At 36.6% G+C, this 21791-nt stretch overlaps 1 protein-coding gene across 14 annotated transcripts in view; it reads left to right on the forward strand.

Annotated features, from left to right (window-relative positions):
• LOC120932487 (protocadherin gamma-C5-like) overlaps positions 1-21791 on the forward strand; it is a 721441-nt gene that overhangs the window by 221053 nt on the left and 478597 nt on the right. Inside the window, exon 1 of one of the 14 annotated variants that reach the window (XM_040344920.1) lies at positions 7795-10320. The exons of 12 other annotated variants lie outside the window; for them this stretch is intronic. In XM_040344920.1, the coding sequence (XP_040200854.1) occupies positions 7912-10320 (2409 nt within the window). In that variant the 5' untranslated portion in view covers positions 7795-7911. Of the gene's footprint in view, positions 1-7794; positions 10321-15658; positions 18191-21791 lie in introns of those variants that run through there. One more of the 14 variants, XM_040344933.1, reaches the window with a different exon arrangement.

The following is a 21791-nucleotide window of genomic DNA, read 5'->3' on the forward strand; positions in this document are numbered from 1 at the left end:
CTTAATTCTGCTTAAAACATTTGTCATTTCATGAGATAATTGACAAGGGGCGGACTTAGGGGTGGGGCATGGGAGGGGTTGGGTGGTGCAACTAGTGGCTAGTAACTCCTTAAGACCTGGCTAGTGGCTCAGGACTTGAAATTTTTAGCCCTGTTAATATTATAATGCATTCACTTTGTAACAATGAGTAATTGAAGCAGAGAAAAGAAGGGGGCTAATCATGGAACATTCTAAGACCCCAGCTTGATCACAGTAGCCTTGAATGGAGTTTGGAGTCAGACTTACTTATCTAGTGCAGATCCTCTTGAGAAGTCTAAAGGGTGAGAAAAAAAAGTGAGAATTAATCTTAGGAGAGTAAGCAGTCTGTTATCAATGAGTGGGGAGGCAAGCTAGGGTACTCAGCCAATCTCCCTATATGTACAGTATATGTCCATTTCATACACATTAGAGTATTATTGACCATCTTAATCTATGTAGCATGGTCTGGAACAGTGGGAGCAGTCTACCTTTGTGCTGTACTGTACGTTTAGGGGCAAAAATAGGATTCTGCGCTTGGATTTCTTTACTGTGGGTGAAATCAGTTCTATATTCATAAGACAAAGCAATCATAGTTTGAGGTCCATGTGGAAAGCAATGTAAAATATGGTATTTTCGGTTGTTAACATGTCTGACTAGTAGCGAAAAGAGCATATGAATGAGACTCCCTGGAGACTTCCCACATCTGGCACAGGCAGAGTCTGGCCAATGACCATGTTGACTTTGTGGCATGCATTATATCATGTGTAATTTAAAAAGTTGGGTAAGCTTTAGAGAAGATAACAGGGATGCCAAACAGATTTCTCCCAGTATGCATGTTCATTGTTACCCTGGTAAATCTCAGGTTTTCCTCCTTTTTCTGTTTACATGGAAGATACCTAAAAGCCAATGGAGTTATAAAAAGTAGAAATCAGGCCTTTTTTGGAGATGGTCTGAGCTATCTGGCCAAATAGCCATAGTTAAGTATGTCATAACTTTAGCTATTGAAAGAATTTATTATGGAATAAAAAAAAACTGCTCTCTAAGGTCCTGAAAGAATTTAACTTTAGAACCGATGTATAAATGAGTGTCTTAAGATAACTCCTTCCAGGAGTTAAAGTTTTTAAATTCAGAAGCTCTGAAAGATAGTGATTGTCCCAAATGGAAGTAATGCCTTGTACACAACAGAATTTTTTCATCGGATATTCCGACCGTGTGTGGGCCCCATCTGACTTTTTTCCGTCGGAGTTTAGAAATAGAACATGTTTTATTTTTTTCCGATGGAAAAAAATCCTATCGGAAATTCCGATCGTCTGTGTGGAGCTCCAACGGAGAAAAAAAACACGCATGCTCAGAATCAAGTTGACACATGCTCGGAAGCATTGAACTTCATTTTTCTCCGCTCGTCGTAGTGTTTTACTTCACTGCGTTTTGGACGGTCGGAATTTGGTCTGACAGTTTGTATGCAAGACAGCTTGAATGGAATTTCCGACGGAAAATTCCATCGAATTTTATACCATCAGATATTCCGATCGTGTTTACAGGGCATAAAAGTGGTAAAACCTTCATAATTCAGTAGAGAGCACAATTTTTCCCAAACTTTGAACATGAGGATTAACATGAGGAATAACATGAGACACCTAGGGCTAGATAGCAATGACTTTGCCTCTAAAACTTTAGTTACAGTAGTATGAGGGGTACAGGCAAGTAAAATGGTCTGAATGGAGTTGTTATTTTAAATGTCATAACCCAGCAGATGTTGCATTTGTGCAGCAAGATAATACCAAGGGTGAGAAACTGCTAAACCACCCATATCTTTGGGAAGCTGTAATGGTCTGTAATGATCTGAGTGACTTCCTGACCTTTCTTCCAAATAAGGTCCCTGAATAAGGAATATACCTTATTAAACTATGAACCTAATATCCACATGGGGAAATTGTGAAGTTAAGTATATATATGTTGTAAAACCTGCATATCATAATAAGGTTACATATATGCTTAAATACTTAAACCTATCACTAACCTGTATGTATTAGGCACAAGGGTGAGGGGATGTGCTAAGAAGTAAACTGGGAGTAGGATGAACGTACTCCAGTTAATGATAAGTCCTGAGAAGGAACCTTAGTTTGTAATTAGAAACAGAGATCAATGAGTTTTGTGTATTGCCTAGGAACAAGAAAGTGTCATCTTCATATAACACCAGTTTGTCATCTTTGCGACCCCTACAAAGTCCCCTGAAGTCTCCAAAGGAGCACAAGCCCTAAAAATATCCAGGATTTTTGGGGAATGAGTGGTCACTCTTCCTAAAGTGGTGATAATTGCTGCTACTCTTACCTTCTTGAAAGTAGTGTTGTTTCAGGAAAAATGTATTATGTTCTGCTTTAGTAAGGGAAGATTGTTATAGGCTACCTGTCTATCATATCATTTAGCTTGGATGAGGTGGGAGAGATATGTATTATATATTTCTCATCTATAGTAACCTTACATATTAGAGATGTTTCTCACTCTCTAGTGATTTTTTTTTACTTCAGAGAAGAAGGCCACATAAAAAAATGTTCAATGTGTCCCAAACCAACATTGGGTCAGCTTTTTCACTTTTAGGGGAGTGAAACAATTTCAGTGAGGATGGATTCACCCTCCATTAAGGAACCTGAGTGTCAGCACAAAATTCCAAATGAACAGTAAGGCAAGAACAATCAGAAAGACATTTCAGAGCATAGGATGCATTTGTGATATAGGGAAATACATTTGTCAGAGCTAGGTCTATATATGAAAGTGATGAGTGAGAGTGAGAATAGCATGATAACTGCTGATCTCCAGAATGACGAACTCACCATATATCATGCAATCCTGCCTCTCTGACTAACTTAGGGGAGGGGATGGACTGAACAGAGGAGGAATAAAAAAAGAGAGGGAAGGAAAGTAAGGAATGGAGGGTTCGCTCGAAGGAGGAGGGCAGAAAAGATTGGATTACTGGGCACTAGATCCGAAAATGTCCTTACCCTTGTCTAAAAATGAATGTTCCAAGGGATCCAGTTTTTAGAGTAGGGTTTGTGTTTAGAGCTGATAATACTAAATATTCAATCCTGTTCAGCTCCTCCACTCTCGTGCCTAATATTTTATGTAGCTTTTTTAATTTGGTAACATTTTTATGTGTTTAGCAGCTCAACTTCAAACAACTTTTTGTTATTACATTTCTTTATCAGGAAATGCCATATTTTAAGATGTGTCACAATATATGTTCTAAAGTTGTATTAAAAAAATTGGATGGATAATAAACATCCATCATCACATTCTGAAAGAAAGGTTCTGGTTTATGTGAAATCATTGACTTATTTTTACTATCTACCTGTCAGAAATGGCAGTGCAAAACCGTTACATACCCAAGGGTAGCAAAATGCTTCTGGGCTATAATGTAAAATGCAATCCAGGGCCTCATTATATTTCCCAATTATCCTTATTTTAGCAAATAAATTAATATCATAGAAAATACCTCACAAAACATAACAAACATATAACCATGAATTTGCCTCATGACTGACGAAAAAGGAGCCCCTGGATTCTCAGGCTACATTCGTGCCTTCAACTTTTGCCCAGTTTGATCAGTGTCTTTCTGTTGGTAATGACAGGTTCTTTTTAAGCTGGAAGAATAACTGGTGAAGAAAAGTGTTGTTTTTAGGTATAAATTAGAGTTGACAACTGTATCTAGATTTACTTAGATGCTACAAATTCAATACCAATGTAGAATAGCCTCCAGAGGACATATGTAAAGTGCGAGGAGCTGTTTGTTTTATTTATCCAGAACACTTAATTGAAACAATTATTCTATGCTGTAGGATAAGAACACAAATCAGTCTAAGGATGTACTGTAACAGTAAAACCATGCTAGGACAATATTATAGAGAATTAACCTCCATGGTGGTATGATTCTTTCAGATTTTAGGTGCTGAAAGCGGTACCATTATTTTGCATGGAAATTTGGCGTTTTATATTGTAGGCCTGCAATTCTTAGGAAAAACTCACTTAAATATGTCCAAACAAGAGTCTAATAGGTATGATAAAGTTTGAAACACAAAATCATAAATTATAAAATAATAAATATAAATAATTATAACAAATAATAATATAATAATAATACAAATTATTACTTTCAGTGGTTGATGACAAATTTCCCCACAAATCGCTATCGCTCAATTCTGCAAGTGATTCTAATTTATTATCGATGTTTTTTAGCTGGTCTAAAACCACTTTTGACATACAGGGACACTTTTTGGTTGCTATGGACAATCTCCAGTTTCCAGGCAGAAAGAACAGTCTTAATTATATAAAAGTGCATGTAGGACACTGGGCGGATCACTAGAGACAAAGGTTTGTGTATTTATTTCATACAGTACTGTAATCTGTAAGATTACAGTATACTGTATATCTACTGTGTTTTTATTTTTTTGAATTTGGCGCTGATCTCCGCCCCCGTGCATCGTAATGTCGCAGGGAACGGAGCTCGGGCACTGTGTGAATCGAGCGAGGAGACGGCTCGCTTACACAGTGGGGAGACATCGCAGGATCCAGGGTACAAGGTAAGTAATCTTCGCCTGGATACCGCGATGCGATCCCAAAGTCTAGCTTGGGGATACTGCTTATGGTACTGGATTTCCAGTGGTTAAAGTATGTTTTTTTCCCCAAGTCTGCAACTGCTACTGACAGTTTACATGGGGAAATGTAATGACAAATAATTAGAATTAAGATATAGATAATCAGTATGTAATGGACATTGTTAATATTGCAGTATTGTACGTTATGCCATGATACTTACTCGCCTGAACCTAGACCTTCCATATACATGTGTATTCATACTGCAATCACCTGAAACCCCTTGACTCCACATGAGTGATCTCTTTTCAAATTGACATTTAAGTAAAAGAAATGAAAATATCCAAGGGGTAAATACTTTTTATAGGCTCTGAAATTGGATTACTACTGTTCTTTTCTATATTGGGTAATTCTGACATTTAAATGAATTTACAAAATGTCTAAATATTAACGTAACATTGCTTTAGATGTAAGTCAGCCTTCTAAAACAGACACTGCCTGCATTAATGTTAACATTCTTGATGTAAATAATAACTTTCCAATAGTTGATACTTTGTAGAACCATTTTTCACTGCAATTACAGCTGCAAGTCTTTTTGGGTATGTCTCTACCAGCTTTGCACATCTAGAGAGTGACATTGTTGCCCATTCTTCTTCACAGAATAGCTCAAGTTTTGTCAGATTGGATGGAGAGTGTCTGTGAACAGCGATTTTCAAGTATTGCCACATATTCTCAATTGGATTTAGGTCTGGACTTTGAATGGACCATTCTAACACATGAATATTCTTTGATCTAAACCATTCCATTGTAGCTCTGGCTGTATGTTTAGGGTCGTTGTCTTGCTGGAAGGTGATCTCTCAGAGAGAATGTTCCTCTCTCTGATGTAATTTACTGTGTAGGCCGACAAATGTGTCTCTCTCTTCAGTAGCTCGCCCTTAGAGATTAATTGTAGTAGCCATTTTAAGATTCTTTGAAATCAATTGTCCTCTGATGGTAGAGAGACAGTCTGTGTGAAAAGATACAAAATGAATTCTGCCCCATACCAGGTGAAGATATCAGGTTCGCAGAATAAAATAATCAGTTGTAAGTTAACAGAACAGGTAGCATAGAAAATTGTATTAAGGTGACTACAGAGAGGTTGATGTTGATGCAGACTCTAAAGCCCTGTACACATGATCGGATATCTGATGGAATCTAATCCAATGGATTTTTTCGTTGGATATCCGATGAAGCTGACTTTCATGAGTCTTGCCTATACACTATCAGTCAAAAATCCGACTGTGCTAAAATGCGGTGACGTACAACACTACAATGAGCCGAAAAAAATAAGTTCAATGCTTCCGAGCATGCGTCGACTTTATTCTGAGCATGTGTGGATTTTTGTTCGATGGAGTTCCACAGACGATCGGATAATGCTTGTTGAAAAAAGAAAAGTTACTCAGTACAGAGCAGTTAGACAATAAATTATGGTGAAAAGGTAATTCTCTGCAACGCTGTCCCTTTTTCCTTGACAACTTTTATCCACAGCACTGGTAGTATTCTGTCTATGCTGAAATCCCTCTAGCTTACCTGTGCTTGTTTTTAGGCATACTTTATGATATGATAGTTTGCAGAATTTTCTCAGTTGACATTGCCAGGGGAGAGGAAGAAAGAGAGATTGCCAGGGGCACCCCTTTGAGATTTTGCTTTGGTTATGACACTGTCAAGGATAGGTGTGTGTGGTCATGTTACATTTTATACTATCCTGTCAGAGTAGATGTGTCAGCCCAGTGTCTGGCTGTAATGCAGCAACAAGAAGCTACTATCACCTGTCTGAGCTCAGGTATGATAACTAACACAATGTCTAGATTACCAGTAACAAATACATGTGTCAATTGATAAGGTCTTTAGGGTTCTCTCATGCAGCAGGATTTTGTGATGACTTCAGTATCAGCATAACATTTAGGAAGATAAGAGAGCCTTTACAGGCTAATGGCTTGTACACACGACCGGTTTTCTCGACGAGAAAACTGCCATTTTTTAGATTGGTCGGGAAAACTGGCTGTGTGTATGCTCCATAGCAGTTTTCCGGATGAAAAATAATTTTAACCTGCTCTATTTTTTACCGTCTTTTTTTTTTCTATTTGCAAAAACTGCTCGTGTGTATGCTTTTCTGAGGGGGAAAAAAAACATGCATGCTCAGAATCAAGTATGAGATGGGAGCGCTCGTTCTGGTAAAACTAGCGTTTGTAATGGAGATAGCACATCCGTCACACTGTAACAGACTGAAAAGCACTAGGCTGAAAAGCGCAAATCATCTCTCACCAAACTTTTACTAACACGAGGATCAGCAAAAGTAGCTCAAATGACGGTGCCATTTGAATGGAATGTCCCCTTTATAGTGCCGTCTTATGTGTTGGACAACACCGCGCTTTGGTCGAGTGTTTTTTTGACTGAACGTGTGTATGCAAGGCAGGCTTGAGAGGAATCACGTCCGGAAAAACATCGGGTTTTGTCATGTCAGGAAAATCAGTCGTGTGTACAGGGCATTACACTTTATCAAATCAGTTATACAGTAGAGATTCAAAGAATTAAATATGATTTAGTTATATTTGAGTCCTGGCAAAAGACTGTAAATGAAAATAAATTAAACAGTTTAGAATTTTGTGCTTGATTTGTTTTTAAGCACTTATCATCAATTACTAACAATTAAAAAAATTTAAAAACACTTATTATACATATAACTTTTGCTAATATACATTAAGGCACAAATTCTTCATAGTGATGATATGTTTGTTTATTAAAATAATATTTTTATAGTACAAAACTCCTGTTTATAAAGGTTATAGCTCATCTAACTTATCTCAGATAAACTTTGAAACTTCCCATTGTTTATTACCAGGATTTGTTGTATGGGTTTTGCATTGCTGTGCAACTACTTTAATTTATAATTTATTGTAAAAGTTAAATAATATTTTGATAGTTTCTGAATATGTTTTTTTAATTAAAGCATATGTATTTATTTATATTTCCCATTACTTAGTAAGTATTTTGGTGGTTCTGTATTTAGCGTTGAACCTGCAGTTCCAAGTAGAGACTCTGAGCGCCACTATTGCACTGCAAAGATTTTTATTCCATCTAAAATTTCAATAGTCTTGGATTCTTAGTGCAGTTTCACTGATCAAGACTGCAGTGTACCATAACATATTACATTTCTGAGTGTTCTCTTGTATATTGGATAATTCAGCTGAAAATGAGGATGAAAAACTGTTTAGACTAACATTTACATTTGGATGCATGAAGGAGACTTTAAGAAAATAGCCAACCATGCAGTACTATGGAGGAAGAAAGACAATGACAAGGCAGGTACTTTATTGTTTTATTTATTTTGCATTTAAGAATATTTTTGCTCAGCTCCATTATTCGGTACCTGAAGAATTGAAGAAGGGATCTACTATAGGAAATATAGCAAAGGATCTAGGGTTAAATGCAAAGGAATTGTCACTACGGAATTTTCACATTGTCTTAAGAGGCAAAACACAACATTTTTTTGTTAATTCAGAAAATGGAGACTTGTATGTTATGGATAGAATTGACAGAGAAGGGCTATGTGGAACAAAACTAAACTGTTTCATAAGCTTTGAAGCTGTGATTGAAAATCCTTTACACTTGTATACAGTGAAAGTGGAAATTCAGGATGTAAATGACAATGCACCAAGTTTCTCAAAGGATGTTTTTGACATAGCAATCAGTGAATCTGCTCTACCTGGAGTACGCCTTTCTTTGGGACCTGCACAGGATCCTGATATTGGTTCTAATTCTGTGCAGAAATATACAATTGATGAAAACGTATACTTTTCACTTGGAGAAATGACTGCTTCTGATGGAATGAAATATCCAGAGCTCATTTTGGAAAAGTCTTTGGATAGAGAAAAACAAAGTATGTATAGATTAACTTTAACTGCTTCAGATGGAGGTCAGCCTTCTAAAACAGGCACTGCTTACATTAATGTCAAAGTCCTTGATGTAAATGATAACTTTCCAAAATTTGATAAAGACGCCTATGAAATTTATTTGAAGGAAAATGTCCCAATTGGTTTTGTTGTTCTGCAGCTAAATGCAACTGATAAAGATGAGGCATCCAATGCAGAAATTACGTATTCCTTCAGCAATGTTCCTGAAAATGCTCACAGCACTTTTACAATAGATTCAAAAAACGGAAGCATAAAAGTAATACGAGATATTGACTTTGAGGTAACAGAAGAATATAAGATGATTATAGAAGCTAAAGATGGTGGTGGACTTGCCACTCAATGCAAAATATCAATTCAAATTACAGATACCAATGACAACGCTCCTGAAATAACTATCACATCTGTCTCAGCTACAGTTCCAGAGGACTCTCCACCAGATACAATTATAGCATTAATTAATGTTCACGACTTGGACACTGGTGAGAATGGAGAAGTTGTTTGTGAAATATCTGACACGTTACCCTTTAAATTAATATTATCATCTGCTAGTTACTATAAATTGGTGACAACAGAAAACATTGACAGAGAGAAAACATCTCACTATAACATAACGATTAAAGCTCTGGATAATGGATCTCCTCAGTTATCCACCAACATAACCTTTCAGCTATGTGTGTCTGACGTGAATGATAATATGCCCATATTTGATCAAACAAATTATATTGTTTATGTTCAGGAAAATAACCCGCAAGGAACTTCAATATATCGAATTCATGCTTTAGATCATGATATTAATGAAAATTCTAAAATTAGTTATTCCATTCTCATTGGTAACATAGATGACATTCCAGTATCTTCCTACATATCAATAAACTCAGTGACTGGGATTCTTTATGCCCAGAGATCTTTTGACTATGAACAGCTACGGGAGTTTGAGTTTCAAGTAATGGCTAAAGATAACGGGTCTCCTTCTCTTAGCAGTAATGCTGCTGTGAAGATTTGTATTATTGATAAAAATGATAATGCTCCCAAGATTCTCTACCCATCACAAGACACTGGAGAATCAGTGTTTGAGTTTATTCCTCATTCTGCTGAGAAAGGGTATCTAGTGACCAAAGTGATTGCAGTTGATAATGACTCTGGACACAATGCATGGCTATCTTATCATTTTTTACAGGCAGCTGACCCATCCTTATTTATAATAAGTCAACGGACAGGGGAAATAAAAATAGGAAGAGACCTTAAAGACATGGATTCTTTAAGCCAAAAGATTGTGGTTTTAGTAAAGGACAATGGACAACCTTCATTGTCATCCACAGTTACACTGAGCTTGGTGGTTGCAGAAAATTTTCAACAAGTTGTACCCGAAATAAGACGACACCCTAGTAGTACTGAAACGTCTTCAAATACAACTTTCTACTTAATAGTCTCAATAGGTACTATCTCCTTTCTATTTATGGTTACAGTGATTCTAACAGTCATTTTTAAGTGCAAAAAATCTAGCACTCCAACATCTTTTCAAACTTTTAATAGAAATGTGTATCCTCAGTTCACACTGGGATGTCCCTCTGAGATCAGTGATGCAAGTTTACCCTTCCCTTTTTCATACGATGTGTGTGTGACTCTTGACTCAAAGCAGAATGAAATTGCTTATCTGAAGCCAGTACAGAATGTTCCTACAGACAACCTCATTGATACTGATGATTTAACAGTGAAGACTGAACCTCCAAAGGACAGTCTTACAGCAGCTTCTGTCATCCAGGTAAAACAAATTTACTAATTGATATTTGTAAACTTCATTATTGTGCATTTAATGTAATGGTTTTACAATTTTGCTTTGTTTCATGTTTTGAGACTGAACATCTGTTAATTCTTGCCTTTCAAAAGATTTAAAGAGGGTCATTAAACTAAAAACAAATCATTGTATATTTAAATGTAAAAATAGGTATTTACCTTATAGCAGCAGCTTTAATTTGTGCATGTCCCTACATTTTTAAATAGCTGTTCGATCCTGCCATTTCTCTTCACTTCACCAACTATCTGTTGGTGGCAACCCAATAGCAGTCAATTCTCTGGTTGCAGCAGTGCCATTGTGCATTCTATGCCATTGTACTCAAAGGAAGCTATTCACTTCCTTTAATTCACTGCATGTGACACTTTTTATCAGCTTTAGGGGTGACTGCAGCACCTAGACTGACATGTCCACACTGTTGCCCCCTGCAAATCATGTGATTACAATGCCCTTTAGCATGGCAGATCTAGGAGGGATGATTGATAGGGGCTTCTTTTCCATGTTAGCTACCCCATGTAGACAAACATACCTCAAGCTTGAGGGGTGTGATTTTAAGCAGCTCCTCCCATAAGCTTCACTGCCAGTCTATTATCAGTGAGATATGGGATGTTGTCTGTAATAAGCTACCATGTCTGAATACTTTTATTTAAGTTATAGTCTAATAACAGTTGAATAAAATTACACTATTTATACAGTATCTCTGTCCTTTGTTTCTAGCACGTCAGTCCAAGTTTTTCTTGTAATGTTATATATATTTTATTTTTTTCATAAGAACAGAATAGGTACAGCTTTCTGCATAAGAACAATAGACACAAAATCCAGCAAGCCATATAAATACCTGTGGAGACCATATAGAAGGGACAGGGCATCTTACAACAAGATTAGCATGCTATTGTAGGATTCCTTGGTTCATGTGGGAAGTAAGAATAAGAAGCCAAATAAATCATTCATGAAAAATATTATCTGCTGAACTATGGATACCCATGTGATAGTAATGTAGGTGACCCAGAAGAAGGAGAATGTGTGGAGGGAGAGTTGCAAAAAGGAGAGAGCCAGAGTATAGGGCAAGGATAGAGAGTGAAAAAGCAAGGGTACTGTGTTACATAGGCATACAACTGTGAAAGATTGATCAATATAGGGATTAGTACTAACCTTTGCTAAAAGGTTTTACTAATTTTGAGTGAGAGGGTCAAGTTTATAAAGGAAACATATATTAAATGCAAAGTAAACAAAACTAGGGTTTATTGTTATGCCTTCCATTGCATTTGGTGACCTATTTTAAGCATTATACTGATATACATGGATTTCATTGGACATCACATAAAACAATTACATTACTGGTCTTTAACTTCAATGAATCTTACCTACAACATACAATCATTATGTCAATATTGTAGAAAGATTTGGGCCAACGGAATTCTAAGGCTGTGGTCTTGGAGAGACAAAAAATTGATATTTTTCAGAAAGATGCACTGGTCATGCAACAATGTGAAAAAATGTAATTACTGGCCCATGTTGTGCAGATTTTCATCATTATTTCATAAATGTTTTGCTAGTTTGTGGGGTGTGGGGATACAGTAACTAAAATGTTATATATTTATTTTCATCCTGAACAGATTGACAACAAACTCCACATCTCTTTATAGCACACAAAGACCATTAACATCTTAATGTGTGCTATATATGTAAATACATATAAATACATGTATTTTGAAATATTATTGCATTATCTTCAGTATGTTTACAGTGGCTTGAAATAAACCTCTGAGGGCTGTATTTGTACTGAAATTAAATAACACACAGGTGAACTTTATTGACTAAGTAGGTGACTCCTGGTGGCAATTGGTTTCCCTAGATTTTAGTTAGGGGTATCAGAGTTAAGAGATCTGAATACAAATGCACGCCACACTTTTCAGATATTTATTTTGAAAACCATTTTTCATTTTACATCCACTTCACAATGATGTAGCAGTGGCACTTTGTGTTGGTCTATCACATAAAATCCAAATAAAATACTTTTTTAAGTTTTTGGTTGTAACATGACACAATGCGGAAAATTTCAAGGGGTATAATTTATTTTTCAAGACACTGTACATTCTTTGGAGCTCTCACTTATAAATTTCTTCTTAACAAAACTGCACTGCAAATCAGAAAGCAGAGCCTATGCATGTAGTACGCAGATACATCATTTTTATATATACAATACTAACACACATTGTTAACATTAACATCATGTAAATATGCTGAGCAGCTGTTGTGTTAAGCAGAGACCTGACTTAATAAGAATATGTGCACACACCTTCCCGCTCATTTTGTAATATTTCCTAGTGAAATAACCCAGTTTGCCAGAGACATAAAAGTTGTGCTCATCTTCTTATTAGAAAGAGCAGAATCCTTTATAAACATAGTATCATGCAAACACTCTGCAGGTACTGGGCCAGATCCACAAAGTTCCCGCTTCGTATCTTTGTTTTGTATCCACAAAACAAGATACGACGGAATGAGGGATCGATCCGACAGGCGTACGTCTAATTTCTTTGGTATGGTTTATTGCTGTCACAACAGAAAAAAAGACAATCGGCCATTGCAGTGTATATACATACGTTAAAGCTAACCACAATATTTTTGACATGCATACTAAATAATGTTTTTTGTACTTCTGACATTGTACTACTAACATTTAGAAGACTTCGTAGGATTCCTCTTTCTCCATTTGTCACCAGTCTAGGGCCAGCATCTACTTATAGTCATAAAAAATCAAATGTAAGTCCTGTTGCCTGTGCAGTAATCTTTATGTTGTAGAATGTAATGTAAACATCTCTCACAGTCTATCTTTCTTTTCCTGCTTGTCAGCTTGTGAGCTGCTAGTAAGTTACAAAGCTACAATAGTCTCAGGCCCCGTACACACCATAGAATCTATCCGCAGATAAATCCCATAAAATGGGTTTCAGCAGGTAGATTCTATGGTGTGTACACTCCTGCGGATATTTATCCTCGGATAAATCTCCCCTGGGATGGATTTTCAGCAGATGAATATTTGCTGACATGCTCAACAAATCCATCTGCTGAAGTCCATCCCAAAGGATGGATCCGCTCGTCTGTACAGACTCACCGGATCCATCCGTCCAAAGGGATTCCCCGCACGCGTCGTAATGATTTGACGCATGCGTGGAATTCCTTATATGACAGCGTCGCGCCCGTCGCCGCGTCATAATAGCGGCGACGGCGCGACACGTCATCGCCAGAGGATTTCAGCGCGGATTTCAATGCGATGGTGTGAAATCGCATAGAAATCGCATAGAAATCTTCTGAAATCCTCGAGAGGATTTATCCGCGGATACGGTCCGCTGGACCGTATCTGCGGATAAATCCTCTCGTGTGTATGGGGCCTTAGTGAATGATGAATGGAGGAGGGGAGACCAAGGAACTGCTTTCCTTCTGCATGCAGCACACTGATGATATCATTCATCCAAGTGTGATTTTCTCAGGGAGATCAAGAGATATCAAGAGTGCAAAAAGAGCCGTTTAGTGATACTAAACCGGTTAAGGACCATGTACATTTACATTGGCAGAATGGCATGGCTGGGCAAAGTAACGTATATATATTTCACTTTAAAATTCCCGCCGTGCGGGTGCGCTTGCGCCCCTACGCAGGTCCCGTGCCCATGCCTGTGGGACCTGCAGACTTGATGTCCCCCGGAGTCCTGCAAACAGGTCACAGAGCTGCAGAACGGGGAGAGGCAAGTGTAAACAAGCATCTGGCCGTTCTGCCTAGCGACACTGTCACTGATCGTCTGTTCCCTCTCATCGGGAGCAGCAGCCAGTGACCTGTCACTCGTAGCCATGCCCCCTAACAGTTTGAATCACTCCCTAGGACACACTTAACCCCTTCAGTGCCACCTAGTGGTTAACACCTTCACTGCAAGTGTCATTTCCACAGTAATCAGTGCATATTTATAGCACTGTTCGCTGTAAAAATGACAATGGTCCCAAAAAATTTTCAAAAGTGTCCGATGTGTCAGCCATAAAGTTGCAGTCATGATAAAAATTGCAGATCGCCGCCATTACTAGTAAACAATAAATAAATAATAAAAATGCCATAAAACTATCCCCTATTTTGTAGACGCTATAACTTTTGCACAAACCAATCAATTTACCCTTTTGCGATTTTCTTTACCAAAAATATGTAGAAGAATACGTATCGGCCTAAACTATTGAAAAAAAAAAAATGTTATAGATTTTTTTGGGGATATTTATTATAGCAACAAGTAAAAAATATTGCCTTTTTTCAAAATTGTCACTCTATTTTTGTTTATAAGCTCTATGTATGGGAAAAAATTCCGTAAATTTTTTTTGGGAGCCACGTCGCACAACCGTGCAATTGTAAGTTAAAGCGGCGCAGTGCCGAAAGGCAAAAAGTGCTCTGGTCTTTGGCCAGCGAAATAGTCCAGGGCTTAAGTGGTTAAAGAACAATAAATACATACATTATATATATATATATATATATATATATATATATATATATATATATATTTGCTGTATACTGTGATACATCAGAAATTTACTGGTGCAGATTTGTAGAATTACAGAAAGGCTATGAGGCATAAATGATATATTCCTCTTTAAACATACAGCGGCAGGATACCTCAGAAAAGACTTAGACATACAAACTGTATGTGATTCTTATTGTTATAGACAGTCCCCCAAAAAAATGTACGTGGCAATTTTTTTTTTTTTTATATCCACCCACTGTACATTTTTTTTATTTTAATTCTGTAACTATAAAAACCTTTAAGTATGAAATGATTTTGTTCTGTTTGTATCTACAAAATATTCTATCAAATTAACAGTGAGAGTATAGTGGGGTTATTGTTTGCTAGTCATGTACAGCAATATTTAGGCTTACTTCCTAAGTTCATTCAGTACTTTTTTGTATAGATGTTATAAATATACATTAGTAGATACAAATACATTAGTAGAAAGTAGCAACTTTATTTCCTACATAATGGTTCAGGTTGATTTCGTTCAAATTTTGAGCTGCAATGTTATTTAAATTTACTTAAGGACTCATTATCTGATTTGCTTAGTTCATTTTGGAAACATAATACAAGGAAAATGGCATATAATATAGCTGTGGTTATTGAGGTATTGCAAATAAAGAAATGTAATGTATTAGGAATATTGGTGCAGTTCCACATTCTTACTCTAAGTGGCACTGTTGGACTAAGATTGTACTTCAGTGTACAGTTTTTAAAAGACACCTGATTTAAAATACAGTGTCAGTGCAGATCTGCAAGAGTAGACACAGAAGAATTTTCACCCTGCTCTTTTCCTGGACCTTTTGCTTGTGCATGGGTATTAGGATGGATATTAGTTACAAATGTTACCACTGCTAATGAATTAATGTTGGATCAGGTCCTTTTCTTGGCATCAGTAAAGTTTCTAAATCCTGAGAAAGAAGACTGCTAAAAGAGATAAAATGATACCATCATTGCAGGTAGTATTTATACTCTATTTCTTTATATTTAAACATATTTATGCTCAGCTTCACTATTTCCTACCTGAAGAACTGAAACAAGGATCTCCTGTAGGAAACATTGCAAAAGATTTGGGATTGAATGCAAAGGAATTATCACAGAGACATTTTCATGTAATCACACAAGGCAAAATACAATATTTTAATGTTAATCTGGAAAATGGGGAGTTATATATTGCAGAAAAAATAGACAGAGAAATGCTATGTGGGATAAAACTGACCTGTATAATAAGCTTTGAAGCCGTAATAGAAAATCCTTTACATTTGTACACAATTAAGGTGGAAATACAGGATGTGAATGACAATCCTCCTAGTTTTTCAAAAAATGTTTTTGACATAGTGATTAGTGAATCTGCATTACCTGGAGTGCGTCTTAGTTTGGGCCGTGCACAGGATCCTGACCTTGGAGATAATTCTGTGCAAAAATATACAATAAGTAACAATGACTATTTTGCACTAGAAGAAAGAGTGGCTTCAGATCTGGAGCTTATTTTAGAAAAATCCCTGGACAGAGAAAAACAAGGTCTTTATGAACTGATTTTGACTGCTTGGGATGGCGGAAAACCTCCAAAGACAGGGAATGCTCTTATTAAGATTATTGTTCATGATGTAAATGATAACTTTCCAAAGTTTACGAAGAACACCTATCAAATAAGCATCAAAGAAAATGCTCCAGCGGGATTTCCTGTTTTACAGTTAAATGCTGTTGATGAAGATGAAGGTTCTAATGCACAAATTACATACTCATTTCGTGATATTCCTGAAAATGCACGTCAAATATTTACTATAGATTCTGTAAATGGAGACATCACCTTGATTGGGAATCTGGACTACGAAGTTACTGAAAGTTACGAGATCACAGTGGAAGCCAAAGACGGTGGAGGCTTTGCTGCTCATTGTAAAGTAACAATACTGATTACTGATATCAATGATAATGCTCCTGAAATGTTGATCACATCTCTTTCATCCAAAGTTCCAGAAGACGCTCAACCCGATACAGTTATAGCATTAATTCGTGTTCAAGATTTGGATAGTGGGGAGAATGGTGAGGTCACATGCGAAATTTCTGACAACATGTTCTTTAAGCTAATATTATCATCTTCCAGTTACTATAAACTTTTAACTTCAATAAATCTGGACAGAGAAAGAACATCAGAATACTATATTTTGATTAGAGCATTTGATAATGGTTCTCCTCAACTTTCAACCAACAAAACTATTCATTTGACTGTGTTAGATGTGAATGATAACCCACCAATTTTTGGGAAGGCAAGTTATTTAGTATGTATCCAAGAAAACAATCTACAAGGCACCTCAATACATAGTCTTCATGCATCAGACTATGACATCAATGAAAATGCTAAAATTAGTTACTCAATTATTAGTGATAACATAGAAGGTATTCCTGTATCATCATATGTTTCCATAAATTCAGTAACTGGGATTATTTATGCTCAGAGATCATTTGACTATGAACAGTTACGTGAGTTTCAGTTCCAGGCGATGGCTAAAGACACCGGATCACCACCACAAAGCAGCAATGTCACAGTAAGGATATGTATCATTGATAAGAATGATAATACTCCCAAAATTCTGTACCCATCACCAGACACTGAGGAATCAGCATTATTTGAATTTATACCTCACTCTGCTGAGAAAGGTTATCTAGTGACTAAAGTAATAGCAGTGGATGCTGACTCTGGACATAATGCCTGGCTTTCTTATCACTTACTGCAAATTCCTGATCCAACCTTATTCATAATTGGTCAACACAATGGTGAAATCAAAGTAGGAAGAAGCCTTCCAGATACAGATTCTATTAGGCAAAAAATTGTGGTTATGGTAAAGGACAATGGAGTTCCATCCCTGTCATCTACTGTCACCTTGAATATAGTTGTTGCTGATCATTTTCAGCAAATTGCACCAGAGATGAAACGCCAGCCAAGTTATTCTGATTCATCTAATATGACATTTTATCTTGTTGTTTCCATAGCTATGATTTCGCTTTTGTTTATTATAACAGTGATAATTATGGTCATTTATAAGTGTAGAAAACCTAATATTTCCACAACCTTTGGAACAGTAGGTAGGAATGTGTACCCTCAGTTCACCCTGGGATGTCCTTCTGAGATCAGTGATACAAGTTTACCTTTTCCATTCACATATGATGTGTGTGTGACTCTTGACTCAAAGCAGAATGAAATTGCATATCTCAAACCAGCCCAGAATGTTCCCATAGACAATCTTATAGACACAGGTGATTCAATAGTAGCAAACAGTATTGCAGAAGCAGGAACCCAACAGGTAAGACATTTTATTACTTTGAGATACACACATTTGGTTTTTAAATTCATTAAACAGAGAATAACCTTGACTGAGTTAAAATATGTAAATAAGAGTTGTATGAGCAGACTTGTCGGGGCCTTTAAATGTCCAAACATTTATTTATGTAGATGAAAATTCATAAATCTTTATATTTACAACAAACCTTTTTTATACAGTAATATCATTTGCAAAGAAAGTGTTTGGTTACTATTGTGTAATGATGAAAAATATATTTCTACAATTTCTAGAGTATCTTTAAATAATATGCTTTTTTGTATGGCTTTTGAATTGATATATGTTATGATATGCATTTTCATTACAAATACTCTGATCCAGAATCTAGTTAGATAGCAAAAGGGCTCAGGGAACCCCAAGAACCCAAGAGACCCCAAGAGATTCTGGTACAGGGTAAGTAGATTAACTCAGAGAGGAGCAGATATATCAAAAATAGGTACATTTATTAATATAATATCAAAAAAAGGAAAACATCAAACACTTTGATGTTTTTATTTTTTTAATATTATATTATTAATTTACCTATTTTTGATATATCTGCTCCTCTCTGAGTTCATCTACTTACCCTGTACCGGAATAGTCCTCCTTGCCCGCTCCTTCCTTTTGGGGGTTCTTGGGGTTCCCTGAGCCCTTTCGCTATCTAACTAGATTCTGGATGATGGTACTATTTTAATTTTATGTTGCATAGTTTATTGAAGAGGCTAAAAGTTAATTCTAATTTCGTTTTAGTACCTTGATGTTGTTGACAAACCAATCAAGGGTTGGAAGATGGAGGGGTTTAAAACACTCAATTGTATGGCCCTTTGCATCTGTATTACTTTTTGAATATCCTAGTAAGCTCTATTGCCTGGACTTGTAGCCAGCCTTAGTGCTATTCCTATGCCACATGTAGGTCCTATGTAAGGCTATGAGGATTTCACAGAGAACCTGAGATGCAATAATGCTGGCAACAGGTCCCAACAGTGAAGCACATTGGATCCTGTGGCCAGTGAATCAATTAACTTAGTAATGCAGCTGAGTACTGTTAACGTATTTACTCTAACTTCCCAATGTTACATTTTGTGAAAAGACTCCAAGGTTAATTTATGATTAACTTATGATTGGGTGAACATATCTTCACCTTTTTTCATAGGTTCAAACTCTTTCAAAAGTTAACAGTTTTAATTACTTTAGCAAATCAACACAAATAAATCATTTTTTAAAGTACTGACCTGTAGGATTTCTAGTATAGATTGTCTCTTGAGGTGGCACATGATGAGTAATTGTACATTGGGATGCTGCTAAAATCGGAGAAAGAAGATAATTAGATAGGTGATGGATATCACTGAAGGCTCATTTTTTTTTAAGGGGCTGACAGTTTACTTGCATTTGTTTAATAAATGATAGGCAGTATTCACAGCTGCCGGTTTATTACTTTTGGTATTAATCTCCATTCTTTCATTTTGCACTATTTTTCAAACTCTTCTGCTATTGGTTCTAAAGATATATACATTATTATTATATATGACAATATATATATATATATATATATATATATATATATATATATATATATATATATATATATATATATATAGTTGTCCTCATAAGTTTACATACCCTGGCAGAATTTATGATTTCTTGCCCATTTTTCAGAGAATATGAATGACAACACAAAAACTTTTATTTCACTCATGGTTAGTGTTTGGCTGAAGCCATTTATTATTAATCAACTGTGTTTACTCTTTTAAAATCATAATGACAATAGAAACTATCCAAATTACCCTGTTTTACATACCCCAGTTCTTAATACCGTGTATTGCCCCTGTAACACCAATGAAGTCTTTTGTGGTATTTGTGGATGAGGCTGTTTATCTTCTCAGATGGTAAAGCTGCCCATTCCTCTTGGAAAAAAAAACTCCAGTTCCTGTAAATTCTTAGGCTGTCTTGCATGAACTGCACGTTTGAGATCTCCCCAGAGTGATTCAATGATATTGAGGTCAGGAGACTGAGATGGCCACTCCAGAACCTTCACTTTATTCTGCTGTAGCCAATGACAGGTCGACTTGGCCTTGTGTTTTGGATCATTGTCTGATGAATGCAAATGTTCCTCCAGTATTTTTTTTATAACATACTGCATTCATCTTGCCATCAATTTTTGACCACATTTCCTGTGCCTTTGTAGCTCACACATCCCCAAAACATCAGTGATCCACCTCCGATCACAAGGCCTTGTTGACTCATCTCCAAATGAAGCGTTTATGGTTGTGGCCAATAAGCTATTTTGGTCTCATCACTCCAAATTAATCTGTACCAGAAGGTTTGAGACTTGTCTGTGCTGTTTGGCATATTGTAAGTGGATATTTTGTGGCATTTGCGTAGTAATCACTTTCTTCTGGCGACTCGTCCATGCAGACCATCTTTCTTCAATTGCCTCCTTATTGTGCATCTTGAATCAGTCATACCACATGTTTTTTCAGAGAGCCCTGTATTTCACCTGAAGTTATTTGTGGGTTTTTCTTTGCATCCCGAACAATTTTCCTGGCAGTTGTGGCTGAAACTTTAGTTGGCCTACCTGGCCATGGTTTGGTTTTAACAGAATCTCTAATTTTCCACTTCTTTATTCGAGTTTGAACACTGCTGATTAACATTTTCAATTCCTTGGATATCTTTTTATATCCCTTTCCTGTTTTATACAGTTCAACTACTTTTTCCCGCAGATCCTTTGACAATTATTTTGCTTTCCCCATGACTCAGAATTTAGAAACGTCAGTGCAGCACTGGATGAAAGATGCTATGGTCTGTCAGAAGTCCAGAAACTCATTGACCTTTTATACACACACACTAATTACATGCAAACAGATCATAGGTGAGGATGGTTACTTTTAATAGCCACTCAAACCCCTTTGTGTCAACTTCCAGGGTATGTAAACTTATGAGTACAACTGTGTGTGTATATTTCTCATTCGTGGTCGATCGCCCTGTGTGTGTGTGTGTATATATATATATATATATATATATATATATATATTGTCAAAAGTATTGGGACACCTGCTTTTCCATGCACATGAACTATACAGCCGCGTACACATGACCATTTTAATGTCCTAGAAAAAAACACATTTTTTCTCGACGTGATTCTTGTCAAGCCTGCCTTGCATACACATGATCGTGAAAAAAATGCTCGAGCAAAGTGTGGTGACGTACAACACATACGATGGCACTATAAAGGGGAAGTTCCATTCAGATGGCGCCACCCTTTGGGCTACTTTTGCTGATTTCGTGTTAGTAAAATTTTGTTGAGAGATGATTCGCGCTTTTCAGTCTTTGTGCATTCAGAAGCGCATTTGTGAGGTCAGGCACTGATGTTGGACGAGAAGGCCTGCCTCGCAGTCTCCGTTCTAATTCATCCCAAAGGTGTTTTATTGAGTTCAGGTGCAGACAAATCCTCCACCCCAAACTCTCTCATCCATGTCTTTATGGACCTTGCTTTCTGGTGTGCAGTCATGTTGGAACAGGAAGGACCAATCCACCAAATGTTTTTATATCTGACTGGCAGAGTACTTTATGTATGTCAGATAAAGTC

The sequence above is a fragment of the Rana temporaria genome, chromosome 3 (genome assembly GCF_905171775.1).
Source record: "Rana temporaria chromosome 3, aRanTem1.1, whole genome shotgun sequence".
NCBI classification, from domain to species: Eukaryota; Metazoa; Chordata; class Amphibia; order Anura; family Ranidae; genus Rana; species Rana temporaria.